The sequence below is a fragment of the Rhea americana genome, unplaced genomic scaffold (assembly GCF_003343005.1).
Source record: "Rhea americana isolate MKP2758 unplaced genomic scaffold, rheAme1 scaffold_79, whole genome shotgun sequence".
In the NCBI taxonomy this organism is placed as follows: Eukaryota; Metazoa; Chordata; class Aves; order Rheiformes; family Rheidae; genus Rhea; species Rhea americana.
Window position 1 is genome coordinate 3,766,866 of NW_028186967.1, and position 20,637 is coordinate 3,787,502.

At 40.2% G+C, this 20,637-nt stretch overlaps 1 protein-coding gene across 1 annotated transcript in view; it reads right to left on the bottom strand.

Moving 5' to 3' along the window:
• Nucleotides 1-2,300: 2,300 nt before the first annotated feature.
• NUAK1 (NUAK family kinase 1) overlaps nucleotides 2,301-20,637 on the bottom strand; it is a 51,117-nt gene continuing 32,780 nt past the window's right edge. Inside the window, exons 3-7 of the mRNA XM_085322547.1 lie at nucleotides 16,654-16,805; nucleotides 15,301-15,366; nucleotides 7,911-8,030; nucleotides 7,505-7,637; nucleotides 2,301-6,394 (exon numbers count right to left, since the gene is read on the bottom strand). Of these exons, the coding sequence (XP_085178673.1) occupies nucleotides 5,241-6,394; nucleotides 7,505-7,637; nucleotides 7,911-8,030; nucleotides 15,301-15,366; nucleotides 16,654-16,805 (1,625 nt within the window). The 3' untranslated portion in view covers nucleotides 2,301-5,240. The remainder of the gene's footprint in view (nucleotides 6,395-7,504; nucleotides 7,638-7,910; nucleotides 8,031-15,300; nucleotides 15,367-16,653; nucleotides 16,806-20,637) is intronic.

A 20,637-nucleotide genomic window follows, 5' to 3' on the forward strand; every position in this document is an offset into this window, starting at 1 on the left:
GTATACCTATTGCCAACATCCACAGCTGTTTCTTTTTCTTATTTTTATGGAATTTGGCTATCTAATCTCTTTGTGGAGCTGGGCTTGGTACACTTCTCAGCATGAATCCTAAGACCACCAGATAGGCCAGGCATGAGAAGAAGCCTTCCAGTATTGCATAAATTTGCTTTTAAAAATGTTTTTTGTTTCAGGAACATTAAGCATCTGTGAAAATATGTATCATAGCCTTAAAAGTACAGGGTTCTGTAGGGCCAGATGATCAAAGGTTTTTCTGCACTGATGAAATTCCAGGAAATTTTGGGTGGGGGGAAGGGCTAGAGATAGATAGCCAGAAACAAAATGCTCGATGATCTATCCAAAAAAGTTGCTTCTCCAGCCAAATTACGCAGTCTTTATGAGAAAGATGTCTGGGTTTGGCAAGGAGCAAGAGACCGCTCCACCAGACAATAATGAAAAAAAGAAGCCCTAGTTGAATACTAAATACCATTATTCCAGGGGAAATATGACCTGTTCTCTCCCGTGGTAGAACTTTGGATTGAAACCCTAAAACCAGGAACCTTGGGATTAGTACTAGAGAGCCTGGGCTTACACTAGCCTACACTAAATTTTCTGTTGGCTCAGTAAATGCATTTTCTGCAGCTTTGTCTCCAGGAGCATCTAATTAAAATGAGATACAAATCCCCAAGATAAATGCCTGACTAAATTGATAAGCTTCTCATACATACCAAAGTCACATTGGAAATGAACTTCTCTCTTCACTGGACAGGTTACAACTTACCCTGTAGCTGTAACTCAGGTTCTGGTCTTGGAAGGTTTATTATTACACATGTTTATAGACTCACTAGCAAATTTGTCTGTAAGTAAGTATGTTTATATGTAGTATCTGACGATGCTTTATCTTCACCTTGATGTAGCACCTTAGTATTGCTGTCTCTGAACTGTCTAAATAGAGATTAGACTGACCTGTGAGAAGAGATACAAATACAACTCAAATAATAAATGAGAATTTCTGGGGCTGGAAAAAAGTGCTGTTTTGCTTTGCTCTGAATTTTGTTTCTCTTGCCAGCACTACAAAGTGGTTTCCCCTCAACTTCCCTTTTTTCTAGTATGTGGAAAAAAAAAAGTTTCATATTTGGTATTGCAGAAGAGACTTGCATTACGTTTTCCACCATCCGGTACCCACGCAGTTAGACCTTATTCACCTTAGGTACAAGAACACACATGCTAACTCTGAATATGTGCCTAACACTTTCTGAGTCTATTAGCATACAKCAGCTGATCATTTCCTTTGCAATGTATTAATGGCTATTTGCCTTTCTGCATCATTTGCTTGTTCCCTCTATTCCCAGGGGCTGTTAAGTACTGATGATARATAAATCTAGCACCTACAGCCATGGTTCCTTGCTTTAGAAAGCTCAAGAGAGAAAATGGAATTAGAAAAAAATGGAAGCTTATTTTGCATGGTTTCCACACCTTGGATCCTAATCCAAACCTCCTGTAATTTAAAAATCAGAAGAAATACACACCACAGGTATCTTGGCTGAATGAATGAAGGGTGAAGTTCAGTAGTGCCTTGCTCAGAGCCAACTTCAGCACACTGCCAGCCATTTCCTTTATTGAAACAGGTCTCCAGCACATAAGAGCATATCTAACACTGACTTTCCCTTACGATGCCCACTCCTTTTCCAAGAAGAACAATCTAAAGCCTTCTGATTATCAAGAGTACTCCAAAATATGAAAACCAACTCCTTTTTGCCTCCCACCAGCTGATCACTCTGATTGCTGGAAGCCATCTGACTTAAACCATGCTACATCGTACWGTAGCAGATGGCCACCAGTCTTTTGCCCAAACAACCCCCTAAATGATACCAAAAGGAACATTAAAATTGGTAATAAACTGTCCTTCCCCTCACCAAAGAGAGGAAAGGACTGTTGCAGCATGTCTTTGGGCTACAAATGAGTTGTGCTGTGTCTATTTGCCAGACAACCTGTTCTGTCTCACCTGCAGCACACCTGGCCCACAAATCTCATTGATTTCCAGGAGAGAAACCCCAGTCAGATACCATGAGACATTTACATAGCTGAAAGCCTTGGTTGTTTAGCAGTACCAAATAGCTTACAGCATAGGAGTCTCTGTGGCTACCCACATTATATTCAAATGTTCAAATGAGCTAAGCTTTTGCATGAACAACTTTGTACAATTTGCTGAGCTGCTGCTGTATTTCTACATGACAAGTTCACTGTTTGGCCTCAGCTTATGCTGATGTACAGAAAAGAGAGAAATRCACAGAAAAAGAGTCTTCACAGTTACATTAATTTCATTTTATTTAATAAAAAACAGTATCAGATTAAAAATACAAACACTTTGGGTGATTATCCAGCGTTTTCCCCTGTGTGCCTTGAAGAGCTCAAACCAACCAAGGATTGGGAAAAAACAAAACAAAAAAACAAAAAATAACACCAATTTTGGCCGGAGCTGTAAAATAATGTTGCACCAATTAAATTACACCAAATATATTATTATACCTTTGAAATGGCTTTCAGACCAATAAATAAAAAAAGACAAATTCAAATAAAAAAGTCAACTTTGTATTACAAAAAAATTAAATAAAAATCACAACACTAATAATAACAATGTGCAGTCAAGTTTTTTTCTTCTCTTCTAGGAATGATAACATGCCAGTAAACATGTAACATGCCAGTAACATGCCAGTAAATCCCTACATAACATTTCCAGTTTGGCAGCAAGCAGTCACTCATTCATTCACATTTGTACACAAGGAAGCAGGCCTGGGCAAAAGTCTAGGTAGATATGGGCCTTCAGAGTGCTTCTCAGTTCCCTGCAACAGCCAGTTGAGTTCTCTTCCCTTCAGCTTGAAATCTACAGAAATCAATTAAATGTTTAGCACCAGATCTGCAAGGAAGGTGTCAACCAATCAGCGTAACGCCACTGGAGTCATGCTCCATTATATCAACACAACAGCACTGAYTGACACCGGCTGAAGATCTGGTTCTTACATTCTGGGGCACAAGTTAAAAGCCGTGGCTGAAAAGCACATCCATGATTCAGAAACACCATGGAAACTGTGTCAGGTTGTTTTAAATGCAGCACAGCGAACTTGTTAACTGAATACACTGCAAAACAGGGTATTGATTTCAGGAGGGCTAAAAGAGCACATACAGGCCCTGTGAGAAGATGGAACATCTGAGTATCACAGAAAGGTATACATCAACAGAGAAATGACCTGATGTTGCCATTCTTGAGCAAATGAACAGTGAGCCAAATTTCACTTTACTGCCTGAGAGCACACCTCTCACAGATTTCATGGGTACTGACGCCATTTACTCTAGGGCCAAATTTGGTCCTGTGTTCCACAATAAGGAAAGGTTCTGTACAGAGTCAGATCAGCTGGTAGAGGAAACTACAGTTCATTCATCTTTACACTGGACATTCCAGGTGATTTTTAGGAGCAACTGGCAGACTTAGGTACCATGACACACCAAATAAGGAATCGCAAGTTGGGAAATAAGAAATGAAATAGCTCCCTGCCCAGCTTCCAATCATTTATGGGTTATTCTTGATTCTCCAAGAATCCTCTACGGAACTCAATTCCCATTCCTCATGATCTCTAAGATTTTGGGCATAGTGGGCCAAATTCTGCTTTTAGGTGGGAATGAGAAGAGAGTTTGCCCCATGCTCCTCTGCTCTGGGTGTATGTGCACACACAAATTTTAGCGCTGCAGATAATTTGACCTCATAGGCTGAAATCTGCCATTTATTCACAGCAGTGCACCTTTAAGAAAGCCAAGGGCTATGCGCTCATGTAAATGAGACTGAAATGGGCCTTCCTTAAGATTCCAGTTTGCCCAGGCCTGTCAAACGCACAGTGCCTTTCTAACATAGGCTTACATTCAGGTAATCCAGTAGACCCATGTGGTACCTTTATGGGAGTTGAAGCCTTCAGTYTAGACATTTAGATATGTCCAAGAATACATACACATATCCTTTTTTTTTCCCCCCAAATGGATATCATTGCACACGCAGTACCAGCTACACTGTACATAGAGGCCTGCATTTTTACACTAACTCTGTTATCAAACCTACCATTATCATTTCATCGTTCAATTCTTTCTGCTCCATTACTACCTACTTAGAAACATTTTCATTTGGAGAAAGGCACAGTCCCACCAACATTCTGACCTCTATCCATTTCCTACATGCTACAATCTTTTCTTTAGCTAACTTTCTGATAGCAAACTACCTGTCACCTTCAGATACTACAAACTAACAGCAAGGTGGCACCATTTGCTGACAGTGACTGAACTCTAGATTGCAAGGTTAGTTTAACCCTTCATACAGTTTGTTAGATCTACCTTTCTCTGGGCTTTCATCTGGCTGGCAATTTAGAAAAAAACACAAATCAAACATACAGGTTGAAAGGCTTTTAAAAGCTGTTTATAATGTCCATGTCCTGCCACTTCCCCTTATTGTTCCTGTGATTGCATTTCTGGCTGGTAAGAGTGGTAGCCAGAAAAGATTTGAGGGCCTCCTGCTCACTGAAGAGCAATGCCTGTGGGAAGAACTGCCAGTGAATACCTAGCTCCACCACTTGTCCATGTACATCACGTGATGTTATACTGAGGTGATCCTCTCAAATTATCTGTCCCAGAATGGATCCAGAACATCTCAGGTCTCTCTGCTAGAAGACCATCTGACCATGGTGACTATCTAGCCTAGTCTCCCCATCATGCATGCCAAATATTCTCAATGTGCAATTCCCATATCCAGATGAATAACTTCAGGGGAAATAAAGGTTCTCTTTCTAAAAGATATCAAAATTGTCTTGAAGAATTCATCTCATCTCTTGATAGAACTCTTGATAGAATTACAAACTACACAAAATGTGTGTGCCTCACTTCCAGTTTGAAATTTATCTAACTTTAAATTTGAGCCATTAGATCTCAATGCTTTTGCTTGCTAGAGCTTGATATGCTTTCATCACATTTACAAAGACCATAGGTTTTCTCTGGGGAGCTAGGTAACATTTCGAGGAAACGAAACTAGAGAAGTGTGAGATGACTTCAGGGTTGTTCTACATTTTGCTATGAATTCAGTTATGTAGATACAGTCAGGTCCTTTGAAGGAAAACCTACCACTGTCAACAAAACAGTGACCTGGCTTACTCCAACATAAAGGTACACAGAACAATTCCCCTCCCACCATTTCCATCTTCTCTCTGCTAGTTGAGCTTGTTGCAGATCTCTAGGGCTTTCTTATAGACCTGAGTCACATCATCCATGTCTGTGAGAAGGGAAAAACTGCTATCTCCCAGACGGTTGCGATAACGTTTTAGGTACTGTGGCCGTGGGCGGTTCTGAAGTCCTTCAAAGTCTTGGATCTGGAGGAAGTTTTCAGCAGAGACACAGCTCCTTATCCTCTGTCTGTTTGGCCTATTCTCTTGCAAATCCAACAAATCAAAGGAATCACTGGACAAAATACTGTCATCACTAATCACACTGGAAGGGCGACTGTAACTTCGAGGTAACCCATCCCCAGGCAGGACCACTTCTTCCATGGCATCCAGCGTAGGTGTATCAGGGCTAATCAAAGCAGATTCAGTGCTGCTTGCAGAATACTTGCTGTTATGTTTTAAGATGCCCTTACGCCTGCAAGAATGGCTATAAGACCCATTTCTGGATGGCTCTGTGACCCCTGGAGAAGTGTCACTGTTTACTGTCTCATCATTATTGTCCAAGAGTTCAGAAGATTCACTTCGTTCTGGAGAGGAGTAATAGCCAGACTCTCTCTGCTGAGTCTTCTTTAAGATTCCTTTTTTTGGCATTAGTGAAGACTGCTTAGTGCTGTATTTGCATGCTACCTCTCCCTCCACAACACTTTTAATGGCTACGCCAGTTCTACACAACTCTTGCTCCAACTTAAAAGCAGAGGGTAACACTGGGTTGACCACTCCTTCAATGAACCCTGCACTGTGAGATCGATGTTCACTGTTGCTCCGTTTCTTCAGGATGCCTTTGGGTCTCTTGGAGGTGGGTTTAGATGCATTTTCAGCTCCTCCTTCCTGGATGGACTGTGCAATGTCATTTTCCTTTTTTGATTTTTTCAGAGACCTTTGTCTCTCTAGTGTGACTTCAGGACCTTTGGGCTTAGAAAGGCACTTAATTTTGGTATCAGTCTCTGGTTGGAGGCCAGTGGAACGGTGATGCCAATCAATGAACCTTGCCAGCAACGGGGACTCAGAGTCCCTCATGGCATCACAGTCACAAACACTACTCTTGTAGCCCCAATTAACCCACCAGTGATTGGCAATGTCTTCAATAGTTGCTCGGCGTTCAGGGTTCACCATCAGCATCCATCTGATGAGACCACGAGCATCTATGGACAAAGAATGGAATATAACATATTTGGAATACAGGCTCTATTGGGTTTCATCACTTTAAAATAGAAATGTAAGCCAATCAAATTAACAAAAATAATGCTTCTCTCTACAGAAGAAGTGAAAGGGGGCAAGGCTTTGGACATCAGTCAACTTTGGGAAATGCATTTGAGCATTATTTCTTATCAGAAGAATATGAACCACCCAGGGAAATGTATACCGGGTTATCAAAGTAATTAATATTTGTGCTCTTAAATCAATGAATAGTTCCATATTACTGAAGGAAGTTACTGACCTTTCTGTCAACTCTGCTTATCATAAAACTGGAGGAAAACAAAGGGGAATTAGGATATCTTACATGATCTACATATTACTGCTTTTATATTTTTTTCCCCCAAAAAATGTAGCCTTCAGAATATTTTAAGGCATTTTTTGTAAAGAGAGCAACCAGGAAGGAGAAAATGGAAAGAAGTAGCAAACAAATGATGAAAGGTAAACATCCAGTTAAATATAATAATATATACAAAGATGCTAAAGGCTGGGAAGGAGTCGTCATAAGCAATGAGCTGGACTTAGTTGATGCTTTTCTGTCAGATGGCTAATAAATGTGTTATCCCCTAAGTATAAGTAATTGCAAAAATAGTGGTATTTAATTTAGATTTTGGACTAGCTTCTTGGATAAGAGACTGCTTCCCTCTGACCATTCATCTTCTTTCTGCTTGTGATATACTACAGTGTAGTTAGAGCAGAGGACTGATCTGTACCAGTATGTTGTATCAGTTTACAGCTTGTCTGAACAATTCCACTTGCAATAGCTAACAGATTTCCACTGTCATAGATCTAGTTAAAAGAGCCTGTTAAAGCTTCCCCAAGGCAATAAAATCTATCTGCTATAAAACTTTCATTTCAAAAGGGCTTTTGGTAAATGCTTTACCCAGATGGGAATTGATAGCAGATGAAGTCAGTAGGGGAATCTGAGATTTTTTTTTTTTTTTTTTTTTTTTTTTGTCATTCTAACGTGACACCAAAACATGTTGAAAGAGGCAGGGTAAACCCTTCATTCTGAACTTCTGTCAGCTCCATACATTACCCTCACTCCTTTTATATACCTGAGGTCTGTGTTGGCTCACGATATTCTCCACTGCTGATCTGCCTGATGAGATTTTTGTGATCAAAGCCATCAAAGGGCATCGTTCCATAAACCAGAGTGTAAAGCAATACACCAAGGGCCCAGCTGTCAACCTGAAACAGAGAGACAATGCATGTAAAAGCTAGGAAAGTTGATCCGCACCATCTTCCAAACTATTAGCACCACAATAGCAGCATCAAGTCCAGCTGCGCTTACTTATGGCATACAGGTATCTAACATCTGACAAACCATAAGCAAAACAGCTTGACAACTATCAGTATGAGAGAGAACCACTCTAGCCCACATGTGCAGTAGTACAAACATAAAGCACTATCAGCAAAGGCAAGCCATCCTCATACCACTACCAGAAATCTGATTCTTCTTACCTCTGGGCCTCTGTAAGGTCGCCCATTAACTATTTCAGGAGAAGCATACAGTGGGCTTCCACAAAAGGTCTGTAGAAACTTGTCTTTGTGATAAAGGTTGGAGAGTCCAAAATCAGCAATCTGCAAAGACAATTACACAAAGCTTCTGTAGCATTAACAATTTTTTAATATAATAGAAAAATGTTTATYGGGAAAGACTTAGCTGTACTTGACCATGCTGTAGGGCAGGAATCTCGACTTGGATAATCTCTCAAGTTCCCTACATAACCATTTTTTCTGTGATTTTATGACATTCCTCTCTAAGGGTATTCTAAAGAGGTAGAAGGATCCCCAGGTTAAATCCTCCAGATTAGGAACCAGGACTCTTGGGTTCTATTCATAGTCAGGTCACTGACTAACTGGCTGCACAGCCATCAGTCGTCCAGGATGAAGTGCAAAGACAATCTTCTGCTAGAAGGCAATGGACCTATTCACCACTGACTGCTGTTMGTTGTGTATAATCATTAAATCAAGGGAAAGCAATACATGTTCTTGCGCATGCAAACCCAGAGCCAGGACCTTTAAATTCAACAGGAGGAGTGAGGCAGGAGTGTCATAGGAAACTAAGCACAAGATTACAGAAGAAAGGGAATTTTTAAATCATCTGGAACATAACTCTGCTAGAAGAAGTGGGAGAGTGAGGTACTTGCTAACTGTTCCAGATTCAGGGACTCCACGCTGAGGAATCTGAGTTGTTAAACAAACAAGATGTCTATCACAAGATAATAAACACAAGTCCGGTTCCTAACTGGAAACAATGGGCCCAAATCCGGCTTTCCCAACAGAAGTAAAACTCCCCTTGAGACTGTTGGGAATTTTGCCCATATAGGAATTGCAGGATTAAGTCCAAACAGTTTGTTTACTTCAATTCTCTGCTCTTGTTCTTATAAAACAAAGGCTGAGGATAGCAACACTAAATACTCCCACAACCTTTGCATTTCCTTTGTTTCTCTAGCTTAAAGCAGCACATCTCAATTTTTATCTTGTTTAAAACCAAAATGCTTCTGTTTTCCTAAAGATATTTTTTTTACTGCTCACTATTAACATAAGACATACATAAAAGATATAAAGCACACGCAAAAAAAAAGCATTATCAATTTGTAGCTATAAGAGACAGGAGTTCTCTATTGGGTTTTCTTCATCCTGCTGAGATCTTTCATACCAGAAAGAAATTAAAACCTGGGGAGTAGTAGTGATTAATTGAAATCACAACAGAAAAATCAAGAAAAGACAAAGTGATCAGAAAGGAAATGGATTTACCAACAGCATCATTCACCCCTGGCTTTTTAAAATATGTATCATCATTGCTGCTAATACCTTTCTACTGCAAGACTCAGCAAACTCTTGGGAGACATAAAGCCTTTATCTCTATTAACCATCTAAACTCCTACAACTACACCAAAAAAATGACAGTCAAGATAAAAATAAAAAAAGTTGGTGAGGTATGGACAGGAGATCCAAATTTCCTTTCTTTTACCTTAACATAGCTAGATATATATACCTTTTTACATTAAAAAAAAATCCACATATTTTTTCAAACTCACAGAGCAAATATGAGATTTCACACTTTACACTCCTATTTTGATTTCCTGCATTTGCAGGTGTTCTGCTGAAAATTTGGACTCAATATCCGGCACAAAGAGCAGCTGATTCCTGTTCATTAATGTTAATTCATCTCACCATATCCATTCATAGTCTGAATTTGTTCAATCCCCCAAATAGGGTATTATCAACCCATGACAGAAAATTCAACCTTTAAATAAATGTGGTTTGTAAAATCTTCATTGTATGGCTGGAATGTCATTGAAAACAGCTGGTGTACAATTGCAGTCTGCAAGCATATTCTCATGGCTCAGAYTGCACTTAATTGCCCTAAATTCCACTTTCTTATCAGGTCACCCAGACTAGCTTGCAGGAAGTTGGTTTTAAGTCTTATGAAGTGTGCCCTGTCAATCAGGGGAAGAATGGGATCATTTCAGTGTTAAAACTTTGTGCTGGTCATTGAGTTTTATTTTAGTTCAGGATGCAGCTAAGACAGGGGCAAACACTGCACAGTATGCTTCCTTAAGAAAATATATTCCCTGAACACCATGGAATGTATAAAATGCATGTAGATGTGCATGAACATATATAGAGATACACATACCATTCCTCATACTAAGAAACTCTCAGACTTGGACATTCATGTTTTCATTTTGACCATTCAGGAAAAGAGTATTTATGTTACAGTCCACTCCCATACTCACAGACTGATGTTTATCAGCTTTTCCCATTAAAACTGTCATGCCCCCCAAAACAAGATTAATAGAAGCCAACATTACTTCATGTTCTTGGCACTTAAGTGGAACTAAGGCATCAAGTCAAAAAACTTCCTAAATTGGGAGGAGCTGGGAAGTGGAATGTATTCCCTTCGCTTCAAGAGGTGTATGTTTCATATTTACTGTTAGCTATGATAAATCAGATGTAATTTTGTTGCTTAAGCATGGACTATAAATTCTGTGAAGTTTGCATTCATGGAAATTGCCAATTTTACACTACTTAAGAATCTGGCGCTTTGTACTTCCAGATAGACAAATAATTAGGTCTCTCAAAGCAAATGAAACTTATGTGCAGTGGGTGAGACTTCCAGCACAGTAAATCCCAATTACATACACTTACTGCGTATATATGAAACCCTCATGGGTTTTTAGTGGTTAGTCTGATCGGTGTCTGCTTACCAGCCCCAGAGAAAGCATAGTTAGCAGGATTATGTTACTACTATACTCACATTTTTCTCTCCTTCTATCACTTCAGGATGGATCATATAGTTTACTTCAAGCTGTGCTATGCTATCCCTTTTAGATGCGATTCCCAGCCCAACGGCCACCACAGCCCTACCGTGAACAGGAAGGTTTTTTTCTCCATCRCGCCAGGCTACATGACAGTGGCTTCCCCTTGGGGTAGGCTGTGGGATGGAGGCAGAGATGCAGCACTTGGATAAGTCTGAGAGAAGCACTGATTCCTTAGCTGCTGCAATGTGCAGCAGTTTCTCTCCAGCTCGCTGCATACAGGATTTTGGTACTAGAAAGCAGCAGCAAGGCTGCGCTGGGACTATACCAGCCCTCATCATGCTAAACTGCAGGAGCTACATGTTATTTGGGGGAAACTATACSCTCACCCCACTGCTATTTCTTTGAGTAAATTCACATCTACAATGAATCAAAAAATAGCATCCTCTGTCCCTTTAAAACTAATGGTGAGAAGATGGTACCACCAGCAGGCTTTTAAGACCACCAAAGGCAGATGCCTTAAGTTGGTGTGAAATTCTCCCTGCGTGTAACTTTCTAGTTCACCAGTTCAGAAGAGCTCTTTTGATGCTTTAGGGTTCCTTTAGCCCTGCTATCTATCTAACCTTGCCCAGATGCATTTGTGTTACGATTATGAAAGACGATATCCTCTTCATAGAATGAAAATGTCAGGGAGAGACTGCTTTGCTGCTGCGCTGTTGAGGCAGCAGCTGTTATCTCCCCGTGGGAATTCAGGGCAAGCAGAGGGGGCAGCTCCAAGTCACCTAGAGCTGGAGGATGCAAAGAAGAAGTGGAAGAAGCAGTGGGAGATGAAAGTAGAACAGAGTAGTTCTAAGCTGATTTTTGCTGTTAGTAGCTGGCACATGAATATGAAGAAGGATAGGCTTGTACATGTGGTAGAGTCCCTAATTTCTTTGTCGTGTTACTTAAATATTTGTTTTAAGTATGTGGCACTATGAATAAGGCAAGAAAGTAAATAATCTTTTTCTACCTTGGGAGGTGGCAATGTCTTGGGAAGGTTTAGTTTTAGGATTTTGCCCCACTATGGACCTTGCCAGATAGACTAGTTCACAGGAGAAACATTCAGACTTGGGGTTTCTGTTGGATACAAGGGTGTACATCTGGGAAGACAGACAAGCCATTGTTTGATGAACTGGCTGGCTGAACTCCTGGTACCCAACAGATCTGTGTGCATATTCAGTCCCATAGTTTAAAACTCAGTTTATTTATTTGTGTTTGCAGCATTTAGCATAGTAAACCGTTAAATAATAGTTTGCAGGAAATACTACCACGCAGACACCAAGTCCCTCAAAAACATTATTACATAATACAGGTCAGCTTTCCCAAAACATCCTCCAGCTCTGGCCTGAGGACTTGCAGAACTCTTCAAAACTTTTAAGTATTTGTCCCCTTCAGCTGCTGGTGTTTCCTAGTTACTGTGCTTCAACACATGACTCTGTTTCCAGAGACTTTTGCTCAATGTTTAAACTTAAAAAAAGCTGAGTATATCTCCATACACTGCTCACCAGTTTCATTACCTACATTTAATTAGCTAAAATTTAAATGGTTCCAAATTTAGCACTGTATTATATACATTGACTCATGGACCATTTTAGATGACATAATAATTTCTAATGGATTAATTATCCTCTTTATTTCCTATTCTGAAAGTACTGCTTAAGTTGCTACATATATATATGGATCTATTTTTATGTTTTTTTTTCTCACATTACTATGGCATATTTATGTAAACCATAACATCTAGATCACTGACTTCTTCAGAAATATGTATTTAATTATATATTACACCCAGGAACAAAGGGATTCCTTTCATTTTTCCATTCTTAAAATCAATCCGTGAAGTTTGTAAGTGCTTTGTAGTCTATTGAATGAAATATAATTACGGTCCTGGGAAAGTACAGATACAACTATCACCCTATTTCTGGAAAATGTCTTCCACTGACTATTTGAAGCCAACCATCCATACCAAGCCCTAAATTGTATATTTATTTTTGTGCCTGAATAAACTATATATAAATACTTTCAGAATCAGGACCTGATAGATTTACTCAACTGCTAATAAACAGTCTACTGCTCCATATCTGTTTCCTTGCCAACAGTTATTGTTTAGTGAAACAAAGAAAAAGTGGGAAATAAAATTCTATATAAGTAACACAGAAACCAGAATAACACATTCAAAGCTTTGGTATCAAAGYAGATAGTGTCAATACGCTTAACATCAAGTACTCAAAACGAGTCATTCTGTCATGCGGTAGGAAAGGTGAAATAAAGAAATACAACATAAGTAATCTTGAAGTAATCCCAATTTTAGTGCCACTGCTAGTAAGATGTATGAAATACAAACTGCTTCCCAAGCTCACTCTATCAGCTTCATGAGTCCCTTCATGAAAACAGTTACCGGTAGACAGCAAGATAGCTTACAACCACTTGTACGTGTATATCTATGCCCAGGCATTCTTCCCACTCATAGGCATGCCTTACAGTTTGCAGTAACGGAGAACAGTGACTGAGAATACTAACTGAGAAAAGGCTGGAAACAGGCAAAATACCTACATGGCAGCTTAAACACACCTCAGTTCAGGAAAGGCAAATCTTCAAGAAAAGATGAGCCCAAATTATTGGAGGGGATGTGAGGAGTTGCAGCTAACAGAACTTCTTCATGTATTTCCTGAGTACTGCATTTACTTCAAACAACTGCAGCAGTACTCAAAATATTTAAGACTCAGTTGGAAAAGCTTGATCCCTCCGAGGTCACCAAGAGAATATTGTTTTTAATGGGATGGACATGGACACTAGTCCAGACTCCTGGTCACACACACACACACACACACACAGAAAAAAAAAATAAAAGACTATCTCTTTCTTACAACTACCAAAAAGTGAGTGAAGTGCTTGTATGTTGGAGCCCTCTTTGACATTTTTTCCTTTCACCTGTCCATCTTTCTACAGTAATGCCAGTCACTATAATAGCTGAAATACCTCTGTAGTTCTGATGTCCTTCAGTCACCTAAATGGTCTGGATATAAATACAAAGCTAACTGTCCCTGTCCCTTTCTCCTGCTTCCCCCAGCACAAAGATTAGGCTCTCATAAAAAAGACACAGGAGGAGGATTGAGTCTTTTGACAAAGCCAGGCTCCCTGGAGGCTTGGGAAAGTGATGGGTTTTGCATATGATGACTACACTTCTGAGGTCCACATCACCACAGTTAGCAAATTCCCCAAATTCTTCTTTTCTCTCAAGAATACTCTGATTAGCTGGGAACATAGTTTGGTGTGTAATGTGGAAGGAAAGGTCATCCTGCCTGCGGAAGTCTGTTTTGTATACAATATCCTATAAAGGCGACTTTTTGTTTTCAGCACTGCTGAAAACAGTTGAGGCTACTGCAGCTAGTGATACTTTTGGAACAGAAGTGAAGAGGTTCATTCTAACACTGGTCTTTAACAGCACAATGTCCACATATTGCATAGGATGTGTCTTCTGTAAAAGTCTATTTTTAGAGACCACATATTTGTGTGTCTTTAATCCACTGGTTGATCCAAGTTAGCTTCTGTCATCAGTTTTACACAGATGGCAGCTACCATATGTTACTTTCCATTTCCATTGCACATCAGCTTAAACTGAAGACAATCTCGCCAGTGTAAAACTCAAAAAGCAGCTCACGCAGCCTTGTGACTTTCAGTGGAGACTGAACCAAAATCCAGGCTATTTAGAAGCTTGGCTATGGAGATAGTTCCTTCATTGCTTTGCTTTGGTAATTAAGCAAGGATACCCAGGAGTTGACAGGAACTTTACCATCCCTCCCTGTCCTTGTTTGTCTAYAGATCAGTGCAGTCAGCCACTTTCTCATCTAGTTGCCCGGGCAGGAACAAAGTTGAAAGTGAGACAGGTTCAGCCACCTGGAAACTTCACTAATCTCTGCATTATTTATCTTTGTGTTACAGGTATTAGGAAAAAAAGAYGAGAAAGGGAAAAAAGGTCATTCCCATGCTTTCACTGGGGAGAAATGACATGGAAATGACATCACAGACATCACTATCGAAAGTATACGTTTGTGTCTGGAGCTCCAAGGCCATTTCCTAATGAAGCACATGTGCTTTACTAGGTTTATTTTGAAACTCTATTTGCTTATTTTCCAGGCATGATCAAAAGGACATTCAGAGTGTTCAGTAGGAGCCACTTGAACCCTGTAGACCAGGAGAGTTTTTTCTAGCCTCAGCAACAGCCACCAAGAATACCATTTGTAAAATAAACCTGATTGCACAAAATGCATTGCTGTTTTCTACCAATAAATAGATATTGCTTCAGCAATCGTGGCTCTTGAGTGGCAGGACAGGCCCTTTTCCCCCAAATTACACAAAGCTTCATTTAGTGTTTATGCCTAGTCACAAGTGATGCTCCTTCCCCAAGCTCCAAATCCCTGAGTCTCTTGCCAGATGCTGTTGCTTAGTAGCTGTTGCCATAACACTGGTTCTTCTAACACCTTGGATAAAAGTGCTACAAAACATGCAAATCTATTCAGAGAAGCTGAGAGAATGAATCCTACCTTAATGTTAAAATTGTCATCAAGAAGGATGTTTTCCAATTTTAGGTCCCTGTGGACAACACCATTCTGAAATGAGAAGAAAAAAAACAAGGGAAATAAGATGAAAAAATATTGGACAAATTAAAGGTGACCTGGCAGGGTGGTCTTTGCATCTACATTTCAGGGCTGATTTCACTGTCATAACACTCATGGCCCAGTGACTAGTGACAGGAGATGTATTAGTCACTTGGTGTGYGGTTAAGAGAAGAATGACTGGAATCTGTCCTCCCACAAAGCCTGTAAAACAGCAGGGGGATTCTTTTCRGAACTTAATTCCAATTCGTATCCTACCCCCACTGTGTGAAAGCAATATATTCTTCCCAGGCACCAGAAAACAATATCTGTCAATGACGTTAGTCCTTACAAAAGCTCTCATTCCTCCAATGTGCAGCCGCTTGGATCAAGGAAGTTATAATCCTAAAAGACTGTAAATGTTAGRGATGGAAACTCACAAGCTGGGTTTAGGTCAGAGCCTTCTTTAAAGAACTTTGAGGAAAAAAATAACTGCAGAGAAGGCCACTGTAGCTTTTCAGCACTGTGCAATGAGGACTTCACAAACTTCCCTTCCTTATTAGAATTCAAGTGGTGATTATAAATGTTTGAGAATTGAAATAAGAAACTGTTAACTGCTCATTGCCTTTAGCTGCATGCAAAGCATGCAACTGGTTCATAAGCAAGGATAAAAGGTCCAYGAAGATAACCAGTCAGTTACTTGGGTTTAATTGTGTAAATTGTCATTCTAGTGGGTGCTGTGATGGATGAAGACAATAGCAAAGGGTATCTTTCCCATGCTCCTACTACACCAGGAAAGTTACTTTTGCATATCTGGAATGAGTACATGGTAGAATTTGAACATTTATACCTTCCTCTTGAATTTTCTTTGAYATCTGAAGTTGTACACTTGCATATTCAAATTGCAAACTATCATTTATTTGAAGGCATCAAAATGATTAATGTTCTACAAGTACTATGGGGTGCCTTTTTTGTTAATGTCAATCTTTTTTTTAATGTTAGGAGAATAACTTCAAAGCAAAAATGGGATGCAGGGCTAGCATAAGAGTATATGGTATACCCTTATGGCTGGTATACCTGCTATGGCTGGTGTATGCCATAACACAGCAAAATATCCCTGGTCTTTAAAAGCAAGCAGTGAACTGCTGTCAGCAATCCATTTCAAGCTCTCCTGTTGTACTGATACAATCATATGCTGTCATACTTAATAATAAATGCTGTTGCCTCCGTCATGCTTTCAAATACATAAAACACTATACAGTCTTCAAACAGTCTTTTTTTAATATCAAGTCCTTTGCTTACCTTGTGGCAGTAATGTACAGCAGAGACTATCTGTCGGAAGAAATGTCTTGTCTCTCTTTCACTCAGCCGCCGCCTCTCACTGATGTAATCATACAACTCTCCTTTACTTGCGTACTCCATGATGATCACAATCTTATCTTTATTTTCAAATACTGCACAGGTCAAAGAAGAAAAATAAAAAAGAAAACAGTTGATCTAGTGAATTTAAAAACTGGTACTTTTCAGGGAGAAGAAGAATTAGGATGACTAAACAATCTCAYGTCATCACGGCAGCTTAGACAGATGTACTACCAACCCCATCGAAAACAGCAAGTTCCAAAGTTAATCTTTTCCAAAAGAAGATTACAATGTTCAAGATCAAGAGAAGCAAGTTGCGACTACTTTCACTTTCCCATGGCTATCTGAAAGAAGGACTTTGCCACTATAACATGGGGTCACAGGGTGGAAAAGTCAACTTGATCATAACACGATGAGGTGAGCTCTTGGGCTAGCGATGCCTGTATTCGAATCCTGGCTCTGACTGTCTGTTACCTGTAGTACTCTTGGGGCTATATGAATCAGAAGCTATCGCATCATTTGAAAAGAGTTAATAGAAGAGATAAGAACCTCTGTCTCCAAGGACTGGCTGATGCAGAATAACCATTTGGCTGATTCAGAATGGCTGCTGGTTTGCTTTCACCTTCCCTCAGAAACCAACGGAAGAATTGATGCTTATGTCCTTCTTGGGCACAACTCTCTGCAAGAGCATGGTGGGCACTGACACCAGAGGGAGCTGGGACTGCAACTTGGCTCCAAAGGCTGGCATCCAATCTCTTGTCAGCATAGTTCTGCACCCTGTCTCATGCACCTAACCTGTCCTTTAGCTCAGTTATCTCCTCAAAGTGTATGGTACTTACCAAATTAGGTGCCTCTGCCTCATGTTTGCCTGCATGCTGTAGATACATCCTTTGCCACTTGCACAGAGCCAACAGCAATGCGTAGCTACCACATAAAGAGCGCAAGGAACATTCATTTAATACGCATTATAATGTGACTGTTCCTTCATGGCTCCAAGTACGTTGTGCCACATGCTGTCAAGGACTCTACTGGGAGTTGCAGATAACTAAACAATTAAGCTAGCAAAACAGGCTGTGAGTTTTCTCAAATTGCCATAATGCACTGGCTGCTAAATATTTTTTTCTTTCTGACACTGAAAATTCTCTGCAACTCACTGGAAACTCCCTGCATCTGCCATAAAAGAATGACTGTTCCCATTAAAACATAGTGATTTCTTTCTCTCTTATTCTATGGCAGCAGCCTGCTGAAGCCAGGTTGCACTGGCAACAAAGCTTCTGCAAATTAATGAGGCTATAGAGGTTACTACAAACGGATGCTAGTTTTAACCAGCACTGCTGGAGTGATGCCTTCCAATATCTCTTTAGCAAAGCTCAGCCAGTAGTCCTTAGTGCTTAAAAAAAATAGCTTTTGCAGTGAAATGCAAAGCTGCCGCTCTCAACACACAGATATTTGCTGCTCTCGAGCTTTGTCTCATGCCTCTCACACCTTGTCACTCCATTCCCCAAACATAAGCSTCCGCAGTTCCCTCTGACACCACTGAACCCCAGCCAAACAGCTCTGATAAAAGAGAGAGTGAGGAGCCAGATAAAATTGGCCGCTTACTCGTCTGCTGGCCTTACTGTACCCTGAAGCACAGACTCCTGCCAGTGATTACATCCTATATGCATCCTCATTAACAATAAACTTCGGAAACTGGAAGAGTTGTCTCTGGATGGATTCTACTTATAGTATCCTCTCCAAGAATGATAGATTGATATTTCCTGGGAAAAACTGAACATACCCTATGTCATGCACAGAAGTGTTGTGATGTATTACCAGTGGAGCAGTAATGTGCATACTCTCATGTCTAAGCTTGGAAAAGGCTGCTAACTACAGAGCTGCTTAGGAAGGGGGAAAAAAGTTTCATTAAGCTGAGACAAATCACTGAAAATGATTTTATTCAAGAGATTTAATTAGAAAAATAAGCAGCTGATTTAATGAGTTAGGGATTATTACATTATTCATGGATAAGTAAAGTAGTCACACTGATCTCAATGGTATCTCACAGGAGCACATACTCCAAGCGATACCAGTCTATCCTGCATTCAGGTGGTCATTTGCCATGCCAGAGGGGCACAGATCAAGGAAAGGGGGCACTTCCCACTACCATCTCCTAATTGCTGGTGCCCTAGAAAGTGCTCACTGTTGCATTTGAGAATGACATTCTCCTACAACAAGGTATTCTTCCAGTGCATTCTTAAAGTTTTGCCTTCATTGCTTAGTCAGGTGAGCTTGCTCAAATCGTCTCTGATATTCCAAATTGTTAAATTCTGATATCAAATTTCTGTGGACTAAAATGTGCCAGTACAGTAACATTCCTGGTCCAGAAATATTTTCTTACATTTATACAGAGTAGGGAGCACTTGGCTGGAGGAACATGCATTTGAAGGTACTTCCCATTTCAAATGATTTTTCTGCTCCTCTAGCAAATTAAGATAATACCTTAAAGACTGAATTTAGGAAATGATAATGACTGTTCTGAATTTTGAATTTTTGTCACAAAAATACAATAGAATCAATGAGAATACAAGCACGTATGTACACAATCCTCTTTCTTCATGAGGGAGCATTATGACAAGAAYACTACCCTTGGATAACACTACCCTAGATAACTCTATGTAGATAGGCTCAGCATGACCATAGCTGAATGGTTACAGAATTGAACACCCATCCATCTCTTCACCAAGGAGAAAAGGTGGAGGGTGAATCTTTCTTTACAGACAGGTGGAGGAATATTTTTTTATAATTGAATCATTTCAGTTGAGAGCGTACCCATCCAATTACCTGAATCTAATGAGAGGGTGTACAGCTACTTTTCTCTAGAAAGGGAATTGGACAGTGGACAAAAATGTCTTAAATGGGAGCTGCCACTGAAGGAGTAGGAAGTGGAAAGGCAATAGGATTTATGTCCATACACACACATACACACGCACACGCACTTGAAAGGGAATTCAGTGGTCAAAATAATTGGGCAGTGATGAGATGGTATTTTGGCAATTCTCAGAACATCAGCCATGTATACCACATATTTTCACAGCAGCAGCTAGGATGCCAGGCATGCTTCATAGAGACACTTCCAAATTTCCCTTCTGAGCACAGTATGTAGTTTTATCAACATACGCTCCAAGAAAGCATTGTGGCCGGTGATTGGGGGAAGAGAGGAGGGTATTAATTAAAGGCTGGATTTTACTTACTGCAAATAATAATGAGGCAATAAATATACTGCCCTGTTAACACCTGGGTTGTAACCTACAGGCTGATGATGGACAGATTGCCTCTATATAGCTTCTGGGACTGCTTGGTTCACTCTTTGTTTTCATTGTGTATGATTTATTATCTGCCATCCTACTGCATATTCATTCTGCAACTCACTCCCATCTAGAAGTGAGCCTGAGCCCTGGCTATAGCCACCGATTACAGAGCAGCATGATTTAGGCAGGATATCGCACTCCAAGAATTCTCCACAGCTTGCTAGTGGTGGGATGTCATAAAAATCTGCCTTCCACAGACCTCAACCCCTGATTAAGGTCAAGGGAATGAGGGGGGTTATCTACAAGAAAGATGGGGCTGCTCTTGTTTCTTTCAAAGCATCAATACTCTGCAAACAGAGCTGACCAAATAAAATAAATGGAGAATTGTGAGCATCAACACCCAGCCAGGTGGTAAGAGGAGAGATGGTCTGTGAATCGAAAATCAAGAGATGGGGGTTGCCTAGACATGAAATGGGCCTCATATATTAGAGGAGAAGGCAGCAGAAGAAATGCTTGCTCCAAGCTGTGTGTCACACTATCTGTGTTTACTCGCACTACTCTACAAGCTGCATTATGCTAAGAGAGCTGCAGCAGGATCTCAGTGTGGTTGGAGGGAAGCTATACCACCTGAGCTGTA